This window comes from Mauremys reevesii, linkage group 3 (genome assembly GCF_016161935.1).
Source record: "Mauremys reevesii isolate NIE-2019 linkage group 3, ASM1616193v1, whole genome shotgun sequence".
NCBI lineage: Eukaryota > Metazoa > Chordata > Testudines > Geoemydidae > Mauremys > Mauremys reevesii.
The window spans coordinates 12351611-12370072 of record NC_052625.1 but is presented as its reverse complement, the minus strand read 5'-3'; the positions used below and the strand labels follow the sequence as shown (position 1 = coordinate 12370072).

Genomic DNA, 18462 nt, shown 5'->3' with positions numbered 1-18462 from the left:
GTGATATCACTTAGCAAGTTACATTTTTTTTCTAGAAAAGTTCAGCTGAATATCTATGCTGAGCTGTAATGCTTTTTCCTACTTAGCTCTGCTGAAATTAGCTGCTGAAATGGTTTAATAAAAAATGGCTCTATACATTTTAAACTTTGGTTCTTTCTAACAATTGTCTTGAAAATGAAATTAAGGTGGGTATTATAGGCAGTGCAGGTAGTGGTTCCTATTGTTGAGATTGCCCGATATTTTCCATTATAAGATGCTGTTTTCAGTATCCATAACTCTTCCAAACGTAGCTAATTGGGCTGAAACTTTCCATGCAGGTATCTGATTCAGGTTGAACTTTTCCAAAAAGTTAAATAAAATCTGTTCAGCTGTTCCTCAGAACAATGTTGGGGGAAAAGAGGTTATTTTACCACATTGAATTCCTACAACTGCCTTATGCAAATGCTCTAGTGCTACTGTGTTTTGAAGAAGGCACCTCAGACTTGGCAAGGGGTTGCACTGGTGCCAGATGTGCCTCCTTTCATCCTTGTGAAACCTGCCCAAATTTGGCCGTTAACATTTTCTGAGAATCTCCTTCACACGCTCTTAGTAGAGATTTCTTAGTTTGGCAGCTAAATTTGGTGAAGATCTTTACTAAAGGCAAGTCTACACTACAGTGCTATATCAGCGCAGCTGCACGTCTGGTGAAGACATGCTATGCTGATGGGAGAGCGCTTTCCTGTCAGCATAATTACTCCACCTCGGTGAGAAGCAGAAACTATATTGGTGGATAGCACACAACTTGCGTCACTCGGGGAGAGGGGGGACTGTAGTGTAGACCTGCCCTGAGAATGCTCCATCCCAGGCCACAAGAGCTGAGAAGGCATTCCCTGTCGTTCCTGTTTGTGGCAGCTAGGACTCTTTGGTGCTGAGCAGAGGGGAGGCTTTCCTTTTATTCTCAAAGCTCCTTCTTTTGGGGTGCAGACAGGAGGAGGAAGCAGGCTGACTGGAGTACAATTAACAAAAACTGTATCGTAATATATAAGGGGATTGAATTGAGGTTGCAGAAGCAACATTAATTCTGGCATTTCCTAATGTCTGAATGCTAGATTTTGCAACTGTAATGTTTTTAATGTATTTTTGTGTGTAGTGTATTAGTGTACTACTCGTACATCTATTTTTTAAAACTTCATTGGCATATTGGTTCTTCAGCTTTTTCTAGAAATGCTGGTAATGACAACTAGAGTTTTTAAAAATAAAGCCCAAGTACTGTACATTTCCATTGTACATAACTACTCGTCACTTTTGGAAATAAAGTGAAGATGATAGATTTTGTTAATAACATTTCAGCATATCAACTAACTTGTTCTCTAGCCATTACTATTCAAACTTTTAAAAATAAGAATGAAATTAATGAAGCATAAGGGTTCTAGGCTCTGGCATATGAAACAGATAATAAAAAAATGTCTGTCTCTAAATAGCTTCTAAGAAGAGAATAATCATCATTTGCAGTGGGGTGGACTGTAGGTATACACACAGTAGTATAATTTTCCATTCTGAAGTCTTCCTTTAAAACAAGTTCTACACTTTCCTACTGAGGTACAGTACCTTACAATAGCTAGACAGAATTAGGCAACTTGTCAAAGCTCTCTAAGCCCTCTGCATATGGCTTCCAGAAACAGCTGGATTTTCATTTCTCCTTCCATTCAACAGGAGTCTCTTTCATGTCTGAAAATTGAAAACGCGTGTTTTTCAGTGTGGTGCATGGATGTGTGTGTGCCCTCTGGCACACCTGTTTCTAATTTCCTGACTTGAAAGCATAACCCATCAAAAGAAGTAGAAAAACAATTTCTTTCTGACACGCTGTTCAGAGGCCCTTGTGTTGCAGAAGGCCTTCCTTTGCTGTGCCATCTTGGTTCCATCGATAGAAGATTATTGTAAGATACAGCGCTCACATAATATGGGTTGTTCGTCTTATGCTGTGCTGGGTTTTTTATACTCCTGTGGTGATTTCAAGCATTAGAATTCTACTATATAGGTTTTTTTGCATAGAAAAGACTGTAGTATAATTCCTAGTTTCTAACATGAAGCTTAAATTAGTAGCAATGCTCATAAGTATTAATGGTTAGTATAAACTGATCAGTGAGGTACAGTAACAGTTATTGTTTGATGCAGCAGATCAAATGCTTGTCATAGGAAATTAGTAACTTCAAATTTGTATGCACTTTAAAGTCATACCAGGTTTAATAACTGCAAGTCAAAGATGGTGACTGAATTTTGAAAACCGATAATTGGTTTATGTGAACGTTGTACATGGGATAATAACTAATCATTCACCCACTACAGAGAATGTCTTTTAGCAAGCTGTTCTGAAGAAACTGAGACACTTATTGCTTGCAATTGATCATAGAATCATAGACTATCAGGGTTGGAAGGGACCTCAGGAGGTCATCTAGTCCAACCCCCTGCTCAAAGCAGGACCAATCCCCAACTAAATCATCCCAGCCAGGGCTTTGTCAAGCCTGACCTTAAAAACCTCTAAGGAAGGAGATTCCGCCACCTCTCTAGGTAACCCATTCCAGTGCTTCACCACTCTCCTAGTGAAATAGAGTTTCCTAATATCCAACCTAAACCTCCCCCACTGCAACTTGAGACCATTACTCCTTGTTCTGTCATCTGCTACCACTGAGAACAGTCTAGATCCATCCTCTTTGGATGGTAGTCTTTCAGGTAGTTGGAAGCAGCTATCAAATCCCCCCTCATTCTTCTCTTCTGCAGACTAAATAATCCCAGTTCCCTCAGCTTCTCCTCATAAATTGTGTACTCCAGCCCCCTAATCATTTTTGTTGCCCTCCGCTGGACTCTTTCCAATTTTTCCACATCCTTCTTGTAAAGTGGGGCCCAAAACTGGACACATTACTCCAGATGAGGCCTCACCAATGCCGAATAGAGGGGAAAGATCACGTCCCTTGATCTGCTGGCAGTGCTCCTACTTATACAGCCCCAAATGCCCCGTTAGCCTTCTTGGCAACAAGGGCACACTGTTAATTCATATCCAGATTCTCATCCACTGTAACTCCAGGTCCTTTTCTGCAGAACTGCTGCCTAGCCACTTGGTCCTTAGTCTGTAGCAGTGCATGGGATTCTTCCTTTCTAAGTGCAGGACTCTGCACTTGTCCTTGTTGAACCTCATCAGATTTCTTTTGGCCCAATCCTCTAGTTTGTCTAGGTCGCTTTGTATCCTATCCCTACCCTCCAGTGTATCTACCACTCCTCCCAGTTTAGTGTCATCTGCAAACTTGCTGAGGGTGCAATCCATGCCATACTCCAGATCATTAATGAAGATATTGAACAAATCTGGCCTCAGGACCAACCTTTGAGGCACTCTGCTTGATACCGGCTGCCAACTAGACATGAAACTATTGATCACTACCCAGTGAGCCCAATGATCTAGCCAACTTTCTATCCACCTTATAGTCCATTCATCCAGCCCATGCTTCTTTAGCTTGCTGGCAAGAATACTGTGGGAAACGGTATCAAAAGCTTTGCTAAAGTCAAGGAATAACATGTCCACTACTTTCCCCTCATCCACAGAGCCAGTTATCTCATGATAGGAAGCAATTAGGTTAGTCAGGCATGACTTGCCCTTGGTGAATCCGTGCTGACTGTTCCTGATCACTTTTCTCTCCTCGAAGTGCTTCAGAATTGATTCCTTGAGGACCTGCTCCATGATTTTTCCAGGGACTGAGGTGAGGCTGACTGGCCTATAGTTCCCTGAATTCTCCTTCTTGTATTTTTTTAAAGATAGGCGCTACATTAGCCTTTTTCCAGTCATCCGGGACCTCGCCCAATTGCCACAAGTTTTCAAAGACCATGCTTATGTGGCCTAGCTGTTCTCTCAGCAAAGCCGTTGAAATTGCTATAAGTGCAACATTTCAGGCCTCTCTGTAACAGCTATTCCATAGTATATGCTCTACTCTAACATTATGCCACTGGAGTACATTGGCTTCATTTGTTGCCGTAAGTTAATAGGAACAGGGGATGAACCCTTAACAAGGCTTCTTAAGAGTGTAGGTGTTAACAGTCACATCAGGCAAGCAGCTAATAGTCAGTGGCTTGGAGCAGCGTAATGCATAGACAATACAGTTCATGGCCTCATTGTGTAAGTGGCTGTGGCTCATTTGTCCCAAATTTCCTCATTTGTCTGCCAGTTTGTTCTTTGTGCATAGCTAACATAATTTGGCATGTACTAAAATACTTAATATGTATGAGTGAGCAAATATTTAACCTTCGGCACAATAATTATCCTTTTGAAAATTTTGGGTTCACTTGTATTTTGTTAGTTCATGAAGGCTTGATATGTTTGTTTCTCTCCACCCTTCAGTTTATATTTCTTGGAATATTAAAAGTGGATATGTGAAAAATGTGTCTGTGATCTTTGGTAATTAATTCTGGATGTAGATCCACACTATCATGGTGTCCAATATAAATAGGAGTGGATATTTGACCCTTGGGATCTGTCCCACTTACGGTAAGATGGAGGAGGCCCTTTCTAATAGCTGCCTAACAGCTTGCACTTAACGGATGATCAGGAGACAATGCCAGAGTGAGCAGCTTGTAGCCTGCTATCCTTAGGGAGCACCAAAACCCAGGTCTACCCTTCAAATTTAGATTGACCTAGCTATGTACAGTAGAAACTCAGAGTTATGAACTAACCAGTCAATCACATACCTCATTTGGAACCGGAAGTACGCAATCAGGTAGCAGCAGAGAGAGACACACACACACAAAAAAGCAATACAGTACAGTGCTGTGCTAAATGTAAATTACTAAAAAAAATTAAGGGAAAGTTTAAAAATGATTTGACGAGGTAAGGAAACTGTTTCTGTGCTTGTTTCAATTACGTTAAGATGGTTAAAAGCAGCATTTTTATTTGCATAGTAAAGTTTCAAAACTGTTAAGTCAATGTTCAGTTGTAAATTTTTGAAAGAACAACCATAACATTTTGTTCACAGTTACAAACATTTCAGAGTTATGATCAACCTCCATTCCCAAGGTGTTCGTAACTCTGAGGTTCTACTGTAGTTAAGCCAACTTAGCCTCTGAGGTTGACATGAGTAAGATTCTTCTGTTGACCTAGCTACTGCTGCTTGTGGAGGTGGATGTTGTGATTGCTAATTTCATTGCTCTCCCCAGAGAGGTTTGAGGGTTGTGTTAACTTTTTCTCATTGTGGGGGTTTTTTATTAATATTTTTATTTTAAGGGCCATATTTTCCTCTTGCTCCAGACAGGACCTCTATCAGCACATGTGTATATTCCACTTCAGGAATGATAGGAGATACTCTTTGCTGAAAAAAAAAAAAATAGATTCCGAATGGGAATTTTGCCCTCATTTATATGTGAAATTCTAATGAAATCCAGTGGCATTACATGCCTGTAAATCACTGAAGAGTCTGGCCAGTTATAGAGTTTTGGAAATATAATTGCATGTTCTTGTGAATTTAGTAATTTGTTCTTTGAGATTAAATGTAATAATTTAATATTTTTTATAATTTCCTTTATAATTTTAATTTTTCATTCACTGCCAATTGATAAAATCATTCAAATGTAGTTTGTATGACAGCTTTTAATACCATAAACTTAGGCTGGCCTTGAAACACAAACTAATAAGTCATGGCCATTCATTGCTAAAACTAGCAGGTTTCATCTTGAAGGTAATAATAGTAATTTCTCTTTAGAAGTAAGATTGAAAGAAGCAGGCACAATTCAGTTGTCATGTTAGGTCAGCCTACATGTGTGTTCAGGATGTAGAGCCTGGTTTTATTGCATTACTATGTTATATTTATTGTCTTCTGTATTGTCTCAATCAATTCTAGTATTTGCCATTATTGTAAACTTTTGAAAATCTTTCTTAATTAATTTCCATTTGTGTCTGTAGCAGAATGTTTAAAAGATGGAATACTAATGAAAAGGGAAACAGGAAAATCCATGTGTATCTGGAAAAAAATAAACCCCAAGAAATGCTTAAACATATGTGGAATGTATGTTTTATTGGTTACAGAAAACTAGTGTCACAGATTTGTGGTACTGCAAGGTTGCTTAGTTAACTTTCCTGCCATAAAGAACAGTACTTGCATAGGTCTCCCACATGACTGCCATTGCGGTTCTTATGGGATCTGTGTTAAGTCTGCCTAGCAGAGATTATTGTAACAGAAGTGCCTTTGGAAGATGGGGAAAGAGAAGTCTGCATTAATGATCACAGTGCATGCAGTCTTTTAGATGTGAAAATCAAGCTGTACAATATACTATGTGTATTCAACAAGATAGGGTCATGTACATAGCAAAAACCATAATGCCAGGTTACATGTCTTATTTTTACTGTAAAAGTCCCATGTCTGACCATAAGAATGAGTACAATATCTTCTAAGACAAAGCCATGTCAGTCCATCCACAGAGTCTTGCTACACCTGAATCTTAAATAAGAAACCCCATGGACTTTCAGTTTAACAGTAAACATTGACATCTGCAGCCACTAACAATGAAGAAGAATATTCTAATATTGCAAATATCCCAAGACCTAAATATGATAGCAGATATATACCAAAGCTTACAGAAATGAGTCAGACTTTCTTAATTCAAATCTCTAAAGGATTTGAACAGATTATTTTTAGTTTATATCTTGATACATAAATGACAAACTGACTACTCCAGGAGGAGCGAATAAGAAAAACAACGTAATGAGGTCATAGGTTCGCAGGGACGTCTAGATGGGGTCTGTTTAAGAATCTAGAGAGAATTTCAGTGTTCTCCAAAAATGAAGGAAAGGTGTTTCGCTTTCTCAGGACCTATAAATATTACAAATATTGACAAAAGTGAGAACTTCTATCCCACTTTGTATAGATAGCTATTAACTTTCAGGGAAACTCCCCTTTAAAAATAATATTATAGGATAATCCAAGACACTTCCTGTGTCACACAGTCACCTGTGATACTTTCCAAATAATCTTCAAGCATAAGAGGCTTTTCAGAAGGGGGTTAGAAAGCTCTCAGATTTGCATATGACACATAGCTTTATTAATTGGGATTGGGCAAACTTTAAAAGGCATTCATTCTCCTCAAGCCTATCAGTCTTATTTATTTAGTGTTTTTAGGGCAAAACAAAGGCACTGTGGACTAGTGGATGTTCTTGGAGCGTAATTTCTTATAACCACTCTCCTGCCATGTGAACTCCTGCCTTGTTCACTCATTTGTCACCAGACCTAATTCCTGCTCAGTATCTGTGGGAGCCTTTAGGTGGTCACATTTTCAAGCTTTTCTCCACAACTGGAAATTTTTTTTAAAGGCAAGCAGAGAGTCTCTCCTAATCACATGAGTCCAGGAGCTACAGCTTTAAGAAAGCTTATTGCAAGACTCATGATAAAAATCATAACAGTTAACAATAGGAAGAGGCAGAAATGTCTAGGTCACTACCCAGTGTTGCCATATGTGAGTAAGAGAGTTATGCTCTAGGCAACATCTCTGTTAGTCCTCACAGTTGGATCACTGTGGTGAGTCCTCAAGGTCTGTAACCATGGGGGACCTCACCTACAGTGGTCCCAACCATAAATATCTATCTAAATCAAATCAGGAAATACAAGGTTGCAATGAGGAAAGCTAAGAAAGCAGCAAAAAATAAGTGCATGTTGGCTAGATCATGAGACTTTAGTTTGGGGACTAGATGTGGTTGAAAGAAGGGATCTCTCCAGGCAGGAAAGTGAATGGATGTAGAGAGAAACTAAACATTTCTCGTCTTTAGCAAATTTCTAACTTAAAAAGTGTTCTAAACTTGCATCAAAATGCTAGTCAGAGTCTATCCTCTGAATTTCACTGATCAGGCCAAGTGGAAGGTTTATCTCATGGGCTGTTGTTCTTGCAGAGGCAATGCTAACTCTACTAACAGTGACTCTCGGGGGAACATAACAAGTCTTGAGCCGTCCATATTTGCTGTCACTTAGGGGAATACCAAGAAGTTTGTGGGTGAAAGGTTGAGGGGGGAATTCAGTTAGGATATGAAAACAGATTAATGCTACAGTAGTGTTTGGAAAATGAATGGATTATACTGTGACCCAGTTTTTCTTGGTAAAGGGTATTATAAGATGTTCTAACTTTAACGTTAGAGCCACTGAATTTTGCAATGAGAGCTTTTCACTAGGCTAGGATTCCCCTCTCCCCAAAGAGATGTGAGGGCTGTGTTGTGCTATGTACTATAGTCCACAATTTACTTCTTAACTAGTGTTTGACTGTGAACTAAGAAAAACACCAAAAATCATAGGGACAGGTCAGATTATGGGGCTGTGCTGTGCTGAGATCCTTGTGGGTAATGCCAGGCTTCTGGAATGCCAGCGGGAGGACGCAGTGCTCTTTTGCCTTACGCTTGGCACTTTAGTTATAGCCTGAAACAGAGCATGAATACATATAATTGGGTAATGATGCTGGTGCTTCCCCGACCCTTCACAGCATGCTCTGTTCCACAAACTAAACTCCATTGCTAAATCTCCATCAGAAATGGGGAGCCCAAGTTCTGCTCTGACAGACTATTGGCAGCTTTTCAGTTGCACACTTTTTACATACTTGCTAAACTGCAAAATTGAGTAATCGATGGTTGGTAGGTTTAAAATGATTCCACTGTAAATTGGCTTGTCACTATTTTGACTACCTTTCCATTATGATGCTGAACTAAAGTAAACTTCAATTTCCTGAAGTTTCCATGTGCCAGAAACAGTTACTTTAGTCTGTGATAATACATAAACTTTAAAAGTATTGTAATGTGAAACAGTGGAGCACACAAACAAGACATCTTTTTATCAGAAACCGATAATCAGTTGCACATTAAGATTACTTATTTATTTTGGAAACCAGCTGAAGTATGTTTGAGTCATTGCAATATACATAAACTTAACTTCCACAGAAATGAGCTGATATTGATGGCTAGATTACAGGTGAACGAAACACAAATTTGAATCCAAACATTTATACTGTAAGATCTAGAAAAGATTAGAAGATTCTTCACCACATCACTTATTTCATCTTTCGCTCCTGCATTAGTCTGTTATACATAATAGTTTCCAGGTTTGGGTAGAGAAGGAGACAGTGCAAAGCCTGTAATAATACATGATCTAATACTTATCAGCTTCCCCATTTTGTTACTTTCTGTAGCCCTCAAAATTCTAAGTAATCCATCCCCAAAGTAATATAATAAATCCTTTCCCCAACCTTTGCCCTGTCAAAGAGTAGGTGATGTATTGTATAATAAATTCTCCTGTTGAAAAATAGATGTTGCTGTATTGAAAACTGAAGTAACAAATGTTTCCTTTTAAAATTGGGAAAATATTCTTCTCATTACTTATCTGTCCCTACAGACTGCTAGCATGTGATGTGTTGAAAGATTTCCAAATGCACTACTAGCAACACTCTATAAGTTTACTGCTTTATTAATAGGTTGACATGAATGCTAAAAAAAAAAAAAAATCACTGTTAATCCCTGGGGATGTGTGGTATGGTAGTAGTATTGAAAGTTGGTTTTCCTTGTAGTTGATCCTCGATCTCTCCAAATTCAGATTTCCCAGGAATGTCAGTGGGCTGCACATGTCCTATAACCCACTTTCAGTTTTCCATCTCTCTCAGCCTTTTGTAACATACTTGATGTGTCGGAGCTCTTTAAGAAAGTCATTCTCAAGGGAAATAATGATCTTATACATCTTGTTTAAAGATGGTTAATCTCATTTTGAGGCCCATTGTAGGAGTTGCATCAAAATCTTGAATTAGTAAACATCTGCTTGCACTCAAAAAGTTGGAGACACATGGGCTTGTCTTGGTGATTTTTCTAATTACTTTACTCAATCTCAGATTTGTACTTTTTTTTTTTGCATCGTATGGCTTAAATGTGTTTTTTAAAAAAAGCTGCAGACTAATTTGCCTAAGAAGAGGAGTAAAGTTACTCTTCCATCACTCATTTTACTGCAGCATCTGTTTTTCTGGGTTTTTTTTAATAGTTTGTTGTAAAAGCACTACCTCTTGCAATGATAAAATATTCATTAGTAATATGCTCTAATTTGATTTCAAATAATTATTCAAACTAGTAGTCACACATAAACAAATAGTTGTGGGCTCAGTTTTCCTTAGTTGGGGTTGATTGCATTTGTCACCAGATAAGAATAGAGCCAGAGTTTGTTTAGCGAATGAAAAACAAACCTCTATGTAGAATAACAAAGGAAGTTGAGGATACAGGAGAAACTGTTCAAAATCTTGTTTCTTTCCCCCTTTTTTCTGCTGTTACTAAATATGGGCACCCAAACTGTGGCTTGTGGACAAAATGCATTCTGTAGCACCCCCATGGATTTTCCATGTCTTTTTATACTGTACTGTATCTTGCATACATACAGGAGAATATCTCAGTTCCATTTTGAGCAGGGGCTTTCTGGCATGGGAAGTAACATGGCAGTGTTAGAATGGTGTCATAGTGAGGGATGCTGCTTGCGCCTTTTCTGTTTTCTGGGAACCTTACATTTTAAAGGGGATTTTCTTGTTGATTAAGAAGTTGACAGGATTCATGGAAGTGTTTCCCCCTTCCCTCCCCTTGTGCTCTCAAGGGTTGCCTCCTTGTACTATGTAACCTATGTATTTAAATTGCTAAGGCTAAAGTATATCATATCACATGACATTTTGAAACCCATTTTTCTTACATTCAATCCATATCCAATTATAACAGACTTTTCATATAAGCAACAGTGAATTTGCATTTTATTTGCTCTAAATTATGCAAATTAAGTGTGTGTATTTCTTCAGGGCTACCAATGTTACTCTCATGGGAATTTTGTGTCACTGTGCACATGCAGAATTCATGTCCCTTTGCAGAATTTCTTTACTTTCCCTCAGAAAATGCCCCATTGCCCCTGTACTCAGAACCGCACAACAAGCCCCTGTGCATCACTGAGCCACTTGTACCCAGATTGCCCCACACAGGATCCTGTCACCCCATACCTGGATCCCCCCCCCACCCAAGCCCCTTCACACTTGGATCCTGCTGGGCATAGCCTGTCTGCCCACACCTGGTGCAGAGGGGCAGGATCCCAGGGTATTTCTGGGGCAGGCCCAGCCCTTGCGCTGTCAGGGTTGGGTGCAGCCTCACCGCCACATCCCTGTCCCAGGAGGGAGTGGGGGGAAGCTGTAGGATGATCTCCCACCTCCATGCAGCCAGTGGCCTGTGCGCCCCACTGCCATGCTGGAGCCTCCACATTTATTTAGTGACAAATAAAATGTGCAGAATTTTGATTTTTTTTGGTGCGGACTTCTCTCAGGAGTATAATTTGCATGGGTAATGCTCTTTTGCCACAGCTCAATCTGAAGGTCTGATCCAGCAAACTTCTGTCAATGAATTATGTACAGTTGTATTCTCTGTGTTATAAAAGGGGTTTGCAGCATAGGGGCCTACATTTAAGATGTCCCTTGATGAATGAGAGTAAAAAAAAAAAGTGGAGTGAAATGTGTACAAGGTTTTCAGCAATCATGTAATGTGACTAGTTTTGACTACTAAAGAATACATCATGAGAATGCCGTAACTCTTTGAAATCTTGCTTTTTGTTTACAGTCTCTGAAGAGAAGTATAGGGCATGTAGCTTCTGTGCTTAAGGGAGGGTGATGGTGTGACAAATTACAGCAGGACAGGAAGTTCTAGGAGTAGATTGCCACATCAAAGGAGGCACGAAGATGGCAGTGGGACGGAAACAAGTGAGTGACTAGTGAGGCTTGGGCAGAGGATAAGGAGGAAGGGACAAAAGAGGAGCAACGAGGTGAAATCAGAACTATGGAAGGTTTTGAAGGGGAGAATACGAAGGGATTTTCAAAGGCACCAGGTGTGTTCAGAGCAGCAGGTAGGTGACTTTTCTAAATTGGGTTGCCCTCTCGGGGTCTCTGCTAGATTACCATGTGGTCTCACATATTAGTTTGGGCATATCTGGATATGTTGTACTACTTTAGGAGAATAACTTGCATTGACTCATTTATAATCTGCGCTCCTACTGGTTTTATAAAACGGATGGATCTAGAGAGTGCGGTCTTCTAAGGGTATGTCTATGCTGAAGCTGGGAGCATGTGGGTCGATAAATGTATTAGCTCTGCTAAAGATGGCAGTATAGCCAGGGGGAGCATGAGTGGTGGCTCAGAATAGCCTCCCAACTAACCATGGTGGTCTGGCCAGAATTGTACTCAGGTAGCTAGTTTGAGGTATCCACCTGTGCTACCCGGGCTACACTGCTATTTTTAGTGCACTAGATCAAGCAGAGCTAGCGTGTGTCTGGCTACCTGCTCTGGTAAGCACCCTCCCAGCTGCAGTGTAAACATACTCTTTATCTGTAGTCTGAGGAAAACTGTATTGGCGAACCAATGTCTTTTTTCCTCTGTTGCTACGAGGATTCTCAAGACACTCCCTCAAATCCCTATCCCCCCTTCCGACCTTCCATCATGCTGAACTTACTTCTTTTTAAAGAAGGTAGACATAACTTTGTTCAGGACTAATCAGTGCTAGCTTGAGTTGGTTTTAAATGTCATTAGAAATTACCTCGAGAATCGCCTTTGTATGCCTGGGTCTTGTCAATCTAGGAAGGAATGACTGACTGCATGCAGCAGTGAAACTTCCACTGGGCTGCCCAAGGGATCATATTTTTCCTCTTAAATGGATGAAGACTGCATTCAGATCTGTTATCTGAGGTTCTGACTGAGGATTCAAGCTTCTTAGATAGAAAGTGAACAGCCATGACTAGTACCTTCCCTATTAGCACTTGCTTTGGGTCATGGTATAGAAGGTAGAAATGAGGCTACTAGAAGTAAAGTGAGTTGGGGATTAACAAAATAATACTGTTCAGAAGAAGCACAGTTATTTGTTACCAGTTCTGCAAGCACCCTTTCCAAGTTAAGAGTTTGCAGGTAATATAGAATTGTTTCTGGATACCAAATAAACTAATAAAATAGAGGTTCTCAGACTGTGGCCTAGTCTACACTACAAAATGTTTCCCAGTAGAGCGGTACTAATATATAACCTTCCTAGTGCACTCACTTTATACCAGCAAAGTGCTTCTGTTAGCATAGCTTTTATCGGTTTGGCGAGCAAAATAAGTTATATCGGCAAAAGCACTTATATGCCAATATATCTGTGTCTACACTAGGGCTTTTGCCAGGGTAGAAATGTCACACACACAAAATCTCAAGCCTAAGCAATGCTACTATACTGGCAAAAGTTTCTAGTGTGGACCTGGCCTATATGACTCCATATTCAAGCAATCTAGTTATTTTCCATTAAATTAGTACTTCAATTTGTTTAAAGACTTATTGGAAACACCTCTATCAAATTGTCTGAAATATCTCTCAGTGGAGTTTGTCCCATACTAAATTTCTTTTCCATGTTTTGCTGGTAATGCCTAATGAGTTGAGTTCTTTAAAATCTGCATTAATATATCTGAAGTTTGTCTGTTTGGCTTAACAAGAAGCCAAGAATAGGGGCTGTATGACTCACTTATAGGAAACATGCTGGAAGGCTGGCACTACATGTGTACTTTCTGAGCTGCCAGGACTGGAGCACTATAATGGAGTTCCGGGTAGAGTGACCAGATGTCACAAATAAATAGGGACAGGCCCAATTTTGTGGCCTTTTTCTTATATAGGCTCCTATTACTCCCCACCCACTGTCCTGATTTTTCACACTTGCTGTCTGGTTACTGTAGTTACAGGCCTTATTTCCAGGCTAACATTTGCTACAAGTTACCCCTCCCACTGTTACTTCCACAGTGCCCCACACAGTAGAGTAATGGAGGAAAGACCATTCTGTTCTGTTTTAAATGTTAAAATTTTTGAAGTTTAAAAATACTCTAAGTCTCTTTAAATTACTGCAGCCTATCTTTTGAATGTACAAGCCAGAGTGAACTAGACACTATTCTTATCTCAGGATCTTCAGGCTAATTTGTGTATTCAGTGTTGTATACAAAAATAGGATTGTGCTAATTTACTCCTAGGGAGCAGATCTGTTGAGTAAGAATACTTCATTTTCAGTCTCTTTTCGGAATAGAATCTCTCACTAAAAATGTGAATGAAATATAAACCACTGCACTGGTGTCTGCCAGAGTCTGCAGTCAGGCTGAAATAGTCACTGAGTCTGCAATGCTGAAGCCTAACCATTAAATATGAGCATTTAACATTTTCACTGATCACATGAAAGTCTGCACATTATATTATATTTTAAGTTGCATCTTTAGCATTGCAGAACTCAGGTTGTAGCCTGAGTTTGGGAGAGTGCCATCGGTTGTTTCCCTTCCCTATGTTTGAGCTGTTTGTTTTTCTGGCATATTAGCCTTTGGTCTCAATGGGTATTATGAGCTTAATACAAATATAGAGAAAATACTTGGGATTATTCTTGTTACGTGCTTAGAAAATATGAAGTACTAATTACCCTCCAGCAGAGATGATGGGGACACTGAAGCACAGAGGTCAGAACCTGTGAAGTCAGTGGGAGTCTTTCCATTTACTTCAGCACGTTTTGGATCGGACTTTAAAAATGATTTACCCGTGACCAGATCAAGTTAATAGCAGTGCTGGGAATAAAACTCAAGAGTTTCTGGCTCCAAGCCTAGTGCTCAATCCATTAATTTATGCTGCCTATTGAAGAGTCAAAGCAACAATTGTAACTTGTAGTATGTGCAATATTTTAAATACTGTAGAATAATAAGAATGTTCATGCCCTTAATTTAAAAAGAAATCCTGAAGCACTATCCACAGTTAATTCATTCGACTGGTGATTTGAGTCAGTACTGGGTTTACAATGGCACCGGGCCCCATACTAAAAAGGGGCCCTGGTGCCCAGACCATGGCCCTCCCCCCGCTTGGCCTCTTCCCCTCAAGGCTCTGACCGATGCTTGCTCCTCTCTGCCTCGCTCGCCCCTTCCCTGTGCAAGCAGCAGGTGGGACTTCAGAGGCTGAGTGGTGATGGGGCCTCAGGACAGAACAGGAAGGTGGGGCCCACAAAAGGTTAATTCGGCCCTGATTTGAGATCTCTTTTAGTAGCCCTTACTATTACCCCACCCATTTATTTCAATGAAGCTGTTTTCTCAGTTTGTAAAACACCGTTAATGTAGGTTCTCTTATTTGAGCGTATGAGGTGGTAGACTTACTTCTCTGTACCAGTGAGGGAAGAGTATCTTGCTAAAGCCAGAGTTTTAAGCTCTGAAGCAGCAGAGCAGAAGCCTTTTGCGTTGGAATTACACATGGGCTTTGTAGCAGCAAAGCTTTAGAGGCCTGGGAGTTTGTGGGAAGAACCACAGAAATTGAGCATTTTGACTAGTTTATAAAAAAGTAAGCTGTCAGTCCAATTTCTGTCATTAGTTTTGCACTCAAGGTGCAAAGTCTAAGGTTGTGATAGTAGAGAAGAAAAACTTTTAGAGCTGCTTTCCAAAATGAATCAGCAGATAAAATTGCATATAGAAAGTAAGAAACAATACCCTCATGTTTTTAATGACAAAATATTAACTGTACTTTATTTGCAGATGCTTGAACCAGACATGCTAAGCACCTGTTTTAAAAATCACAATTTCCAGATGTGTGTGACATCAAGTAAATAGAAAAATGTAGGTATAACATTTTTAACTCTAGCAGTCTGAGGAAACACACAGTAGACTCTTTTTTCCAAAGACCTGTACAGTAGATCTCCTTGATTTTTAGGTTAATGGGATTGTTTTAAATACTTAATAAAAATCATAGGAATACCAGGAAGCCAAAGTAAGGTTGCCATAATCTGGCAATGAACAGTGTCCTCACTGGAACTGTATGCAGCGGGTCCTTTGTCCTGCTAGCTGGAAAAAAAGGAGAGGATCCCTCTGCAGTTGGTGGCAGAGAGGAGAAAGAGGGAAGTATACCTGGACAGAGTAGGGAGAAACAATAAGTGACTGGACTAGGCAAGAAGGGACTGCCCTTCCAGGTGACCCTAGAGGATCTCCCTGTAGTGAGGCTGACAACACCCACCCTCCTACCCAGGAATCAGAGTAGAACCAGGTTTCTTCATGATCCACTGTGGGCATTTATGCTAGTCACCTTTTTCCTTGGGGGCTGGAAAGGAATGGCAGGGTGGATTTTTCATCTTCCCCACTGGCTCAGGGAGTAGTCAGGAAGTTAGGTTAAAATGTCTCAATTTAGTAACTACAAAAATGGGGCAGATGTCCAGAGCAGGTACTAGTTATGGAAGGGATATGGTTATTTGGCTAAATTGGACTGGAACAGGTATTCTCTGATATTTTAAGTGAATGAAGTTGTGCCCTAACCAAACCACATTTAGTGCTTCTTGTTTTTCTTCCAGTGTGGCTACAGTTGTTGTATTTTTTGAAAATTATTTGTGGAGTAGAATAGCTAGTCTTCTGTGTGTTTATAGGGTGGTGGTTTAAATGGAAAAAATTGATATTAATGGAAAATAATACAGAGTTTAAGAACTGATTTTCGGTACTAAATATTGGACCTTCATGTGCCTGAAAAAAAAAAAAGCCTCAAAATAGTAACCCTAATTGTAACAATCTTTGTTCTTGAAGTATACATGTGATGCCTCCATACCAAACAGAGGTAGAATCAGAGGATTGATAATGGGGTTTCCTAACGACCAAGGCCAATAACTAGTGAACTATATGTAAATGACTTTAAATCATTGTCATCTCTCAGCTGTTCAGTTAGGCTGATTTGCTAGCTCTCTAGGAGGCCTGTTTTTCCTTTTTTGCTAACTGGAGCACAGTGGATAGCCCACTTCAGCTTATCTAGATGGATATAATTGGGGCCTATTTAGACTATTGCTCTCTGATCTTCCCACTGACTAGTGGAATAAAATCTGCCAGTCTGTGGAAAACCGAAGAGGATAGTAACATCTTATGCCCAAAAAGTATCACAAATTCAGTCTCCTGTCCAAGAAAACATAGTTGTAATAAACATGCAGCATACAACTTGAACTGAACTGTACATGCTAAAGGACCATTATAGACATACAGCATACCATAGCAGAAAAAACAGAGATGAAAAGACTAACACATACACCAGAAGCATAGGTTAATTAACTTTTCTTCCTTCTTGTCAGTAAATTGCAGAAGGCTATGTTAATACATTGAGGCAGTGACTAAAGGTCTGCATGAAACACTTACAGTTCCTTAAGACAAAGTTTTGCGAGCTAGAGGAGTTCTTAGCAAGAAACATAGAACCCAAGAGAAGATGTGCCTTCAAAAACCTAATTCCAAGTAAACTTCCCTTATTCCCATGTTGTGATTGGAAAACTGAGCCAGAAAAGCTAAATCATACCGGGAGGTGGTGTTAAAGATGGGATTAAATTTGGAAGTTTTTGGCTCTAAAACCTGAGTTTAGATTATTACATTTAGCAATATTATATCATTTATGTAATGACCAGAAGATATCTGTGTAAGGTAGATCTGTGCTTTACAAACTTCTAATCTAAGGGCTAGATTGCATCATTATTCACTTGAGTGACCAGTATGATTACTTGTGTGTAGATGACTCGTGAGTTATGGTTTCAGAATCTGGAGGGAGATGATTAATCATACACCATGATACTTTCCCTTTTCTTCTTAACCCTTTTCCTCACCTGTTTGCTTTCTGTGTCTTTAATCTGTGCTCTTTTCTCTGTGTGTCTTTACTATGGAGCTTTAAGTGAATTATAGTCAGGTTGGATTGCTGATATTTGACTTGCAGAGGAACCAATGTCAGAACCTTTAATACAATAGTGAAATCACCTATCAAATACAGCTCTTTACTGTGTGGTTATAAAAGAACTATCAGTACCTGCGAGGTGGTAACTATATTCTAATCATTCTTGGTGGTGGTATTTGTATAGGTTGTGGAGAGCACCTTGTAAGGACCATACTGGCCAGAGAATGTTCACGTGCTTTGCAAACAGAAGATGCCCACCAGGCTCTGCTAGAGACTATGCAAAACAAGTTTATTAGTAAGTATACAATTCATCAGAAAACTGCCTAACCATACATGTTTTGTCATTTCTGTTTGAAAAGAAAAACAGTCCATTAAAATATAATCAGATATATTTTTGCAATTCCTCTTGGAGCTACTTGGTGGTCTTTAAGATTTAGACAGAGATTAAGTAGTATGTTGTAATGTATTTAGTAACGATAAATTAAACCACAAAAAAATATGTACAGGATAGGAAAATATATTCCTTGGTTGGGAAGTCACTGAATGTTAAAAGCCAGGGAACAGATAGATAGTTTAGAGGGAGGAATTTCCTAGGTTGAATCACTGACTATAGTATAGAGTGAGTTTGTTAGGAATTAGTGATTTTTATAATCATTGAGGCTATAAAATACTTCTTCCCATGCCCCCTTTTTTTACCTAGCGGAAATTAAGATCCATTTTATTTTTTGATTAAAAATCCTGTGTGTGGACAGATTCTGGTTTGTGAAT

At 39.5% G+C, this 18462-nt stretch overlaps 1 protein-coding gene across 11 annotated transcripts in view; it reads left to right on the top strand.

The window, feature by feature from the left end:
* TASP1 (taspase 1) overlaps positions 1–18462 on the top strand; it is a 150805-nt gene that overhangs the window by 71374 nt on the left and 60969 nt on the right. For 10 of the 11 annotated variants that reach the window (XR_005596833.1, XM_039532159.1, XM_039532161.1 and 7 more), the window contains one exon: positions 17879–17989. The exons of the other annotated variant lie outside the window; for it this stretch is intronic. Coding sequence is in view for 9 of the 10 variants with exons in the window: in XM_039532159.1 (XP_039388093.1) it covers positions 17879–17989 (111 nt within the window). In the remaining variant the exon portion in view is untranslated. The remainder of the gene's footprint in view (positions 1–17878; positions 17990–18462) is intronic. 11 annotated transcript variants of the gene reach the window in all.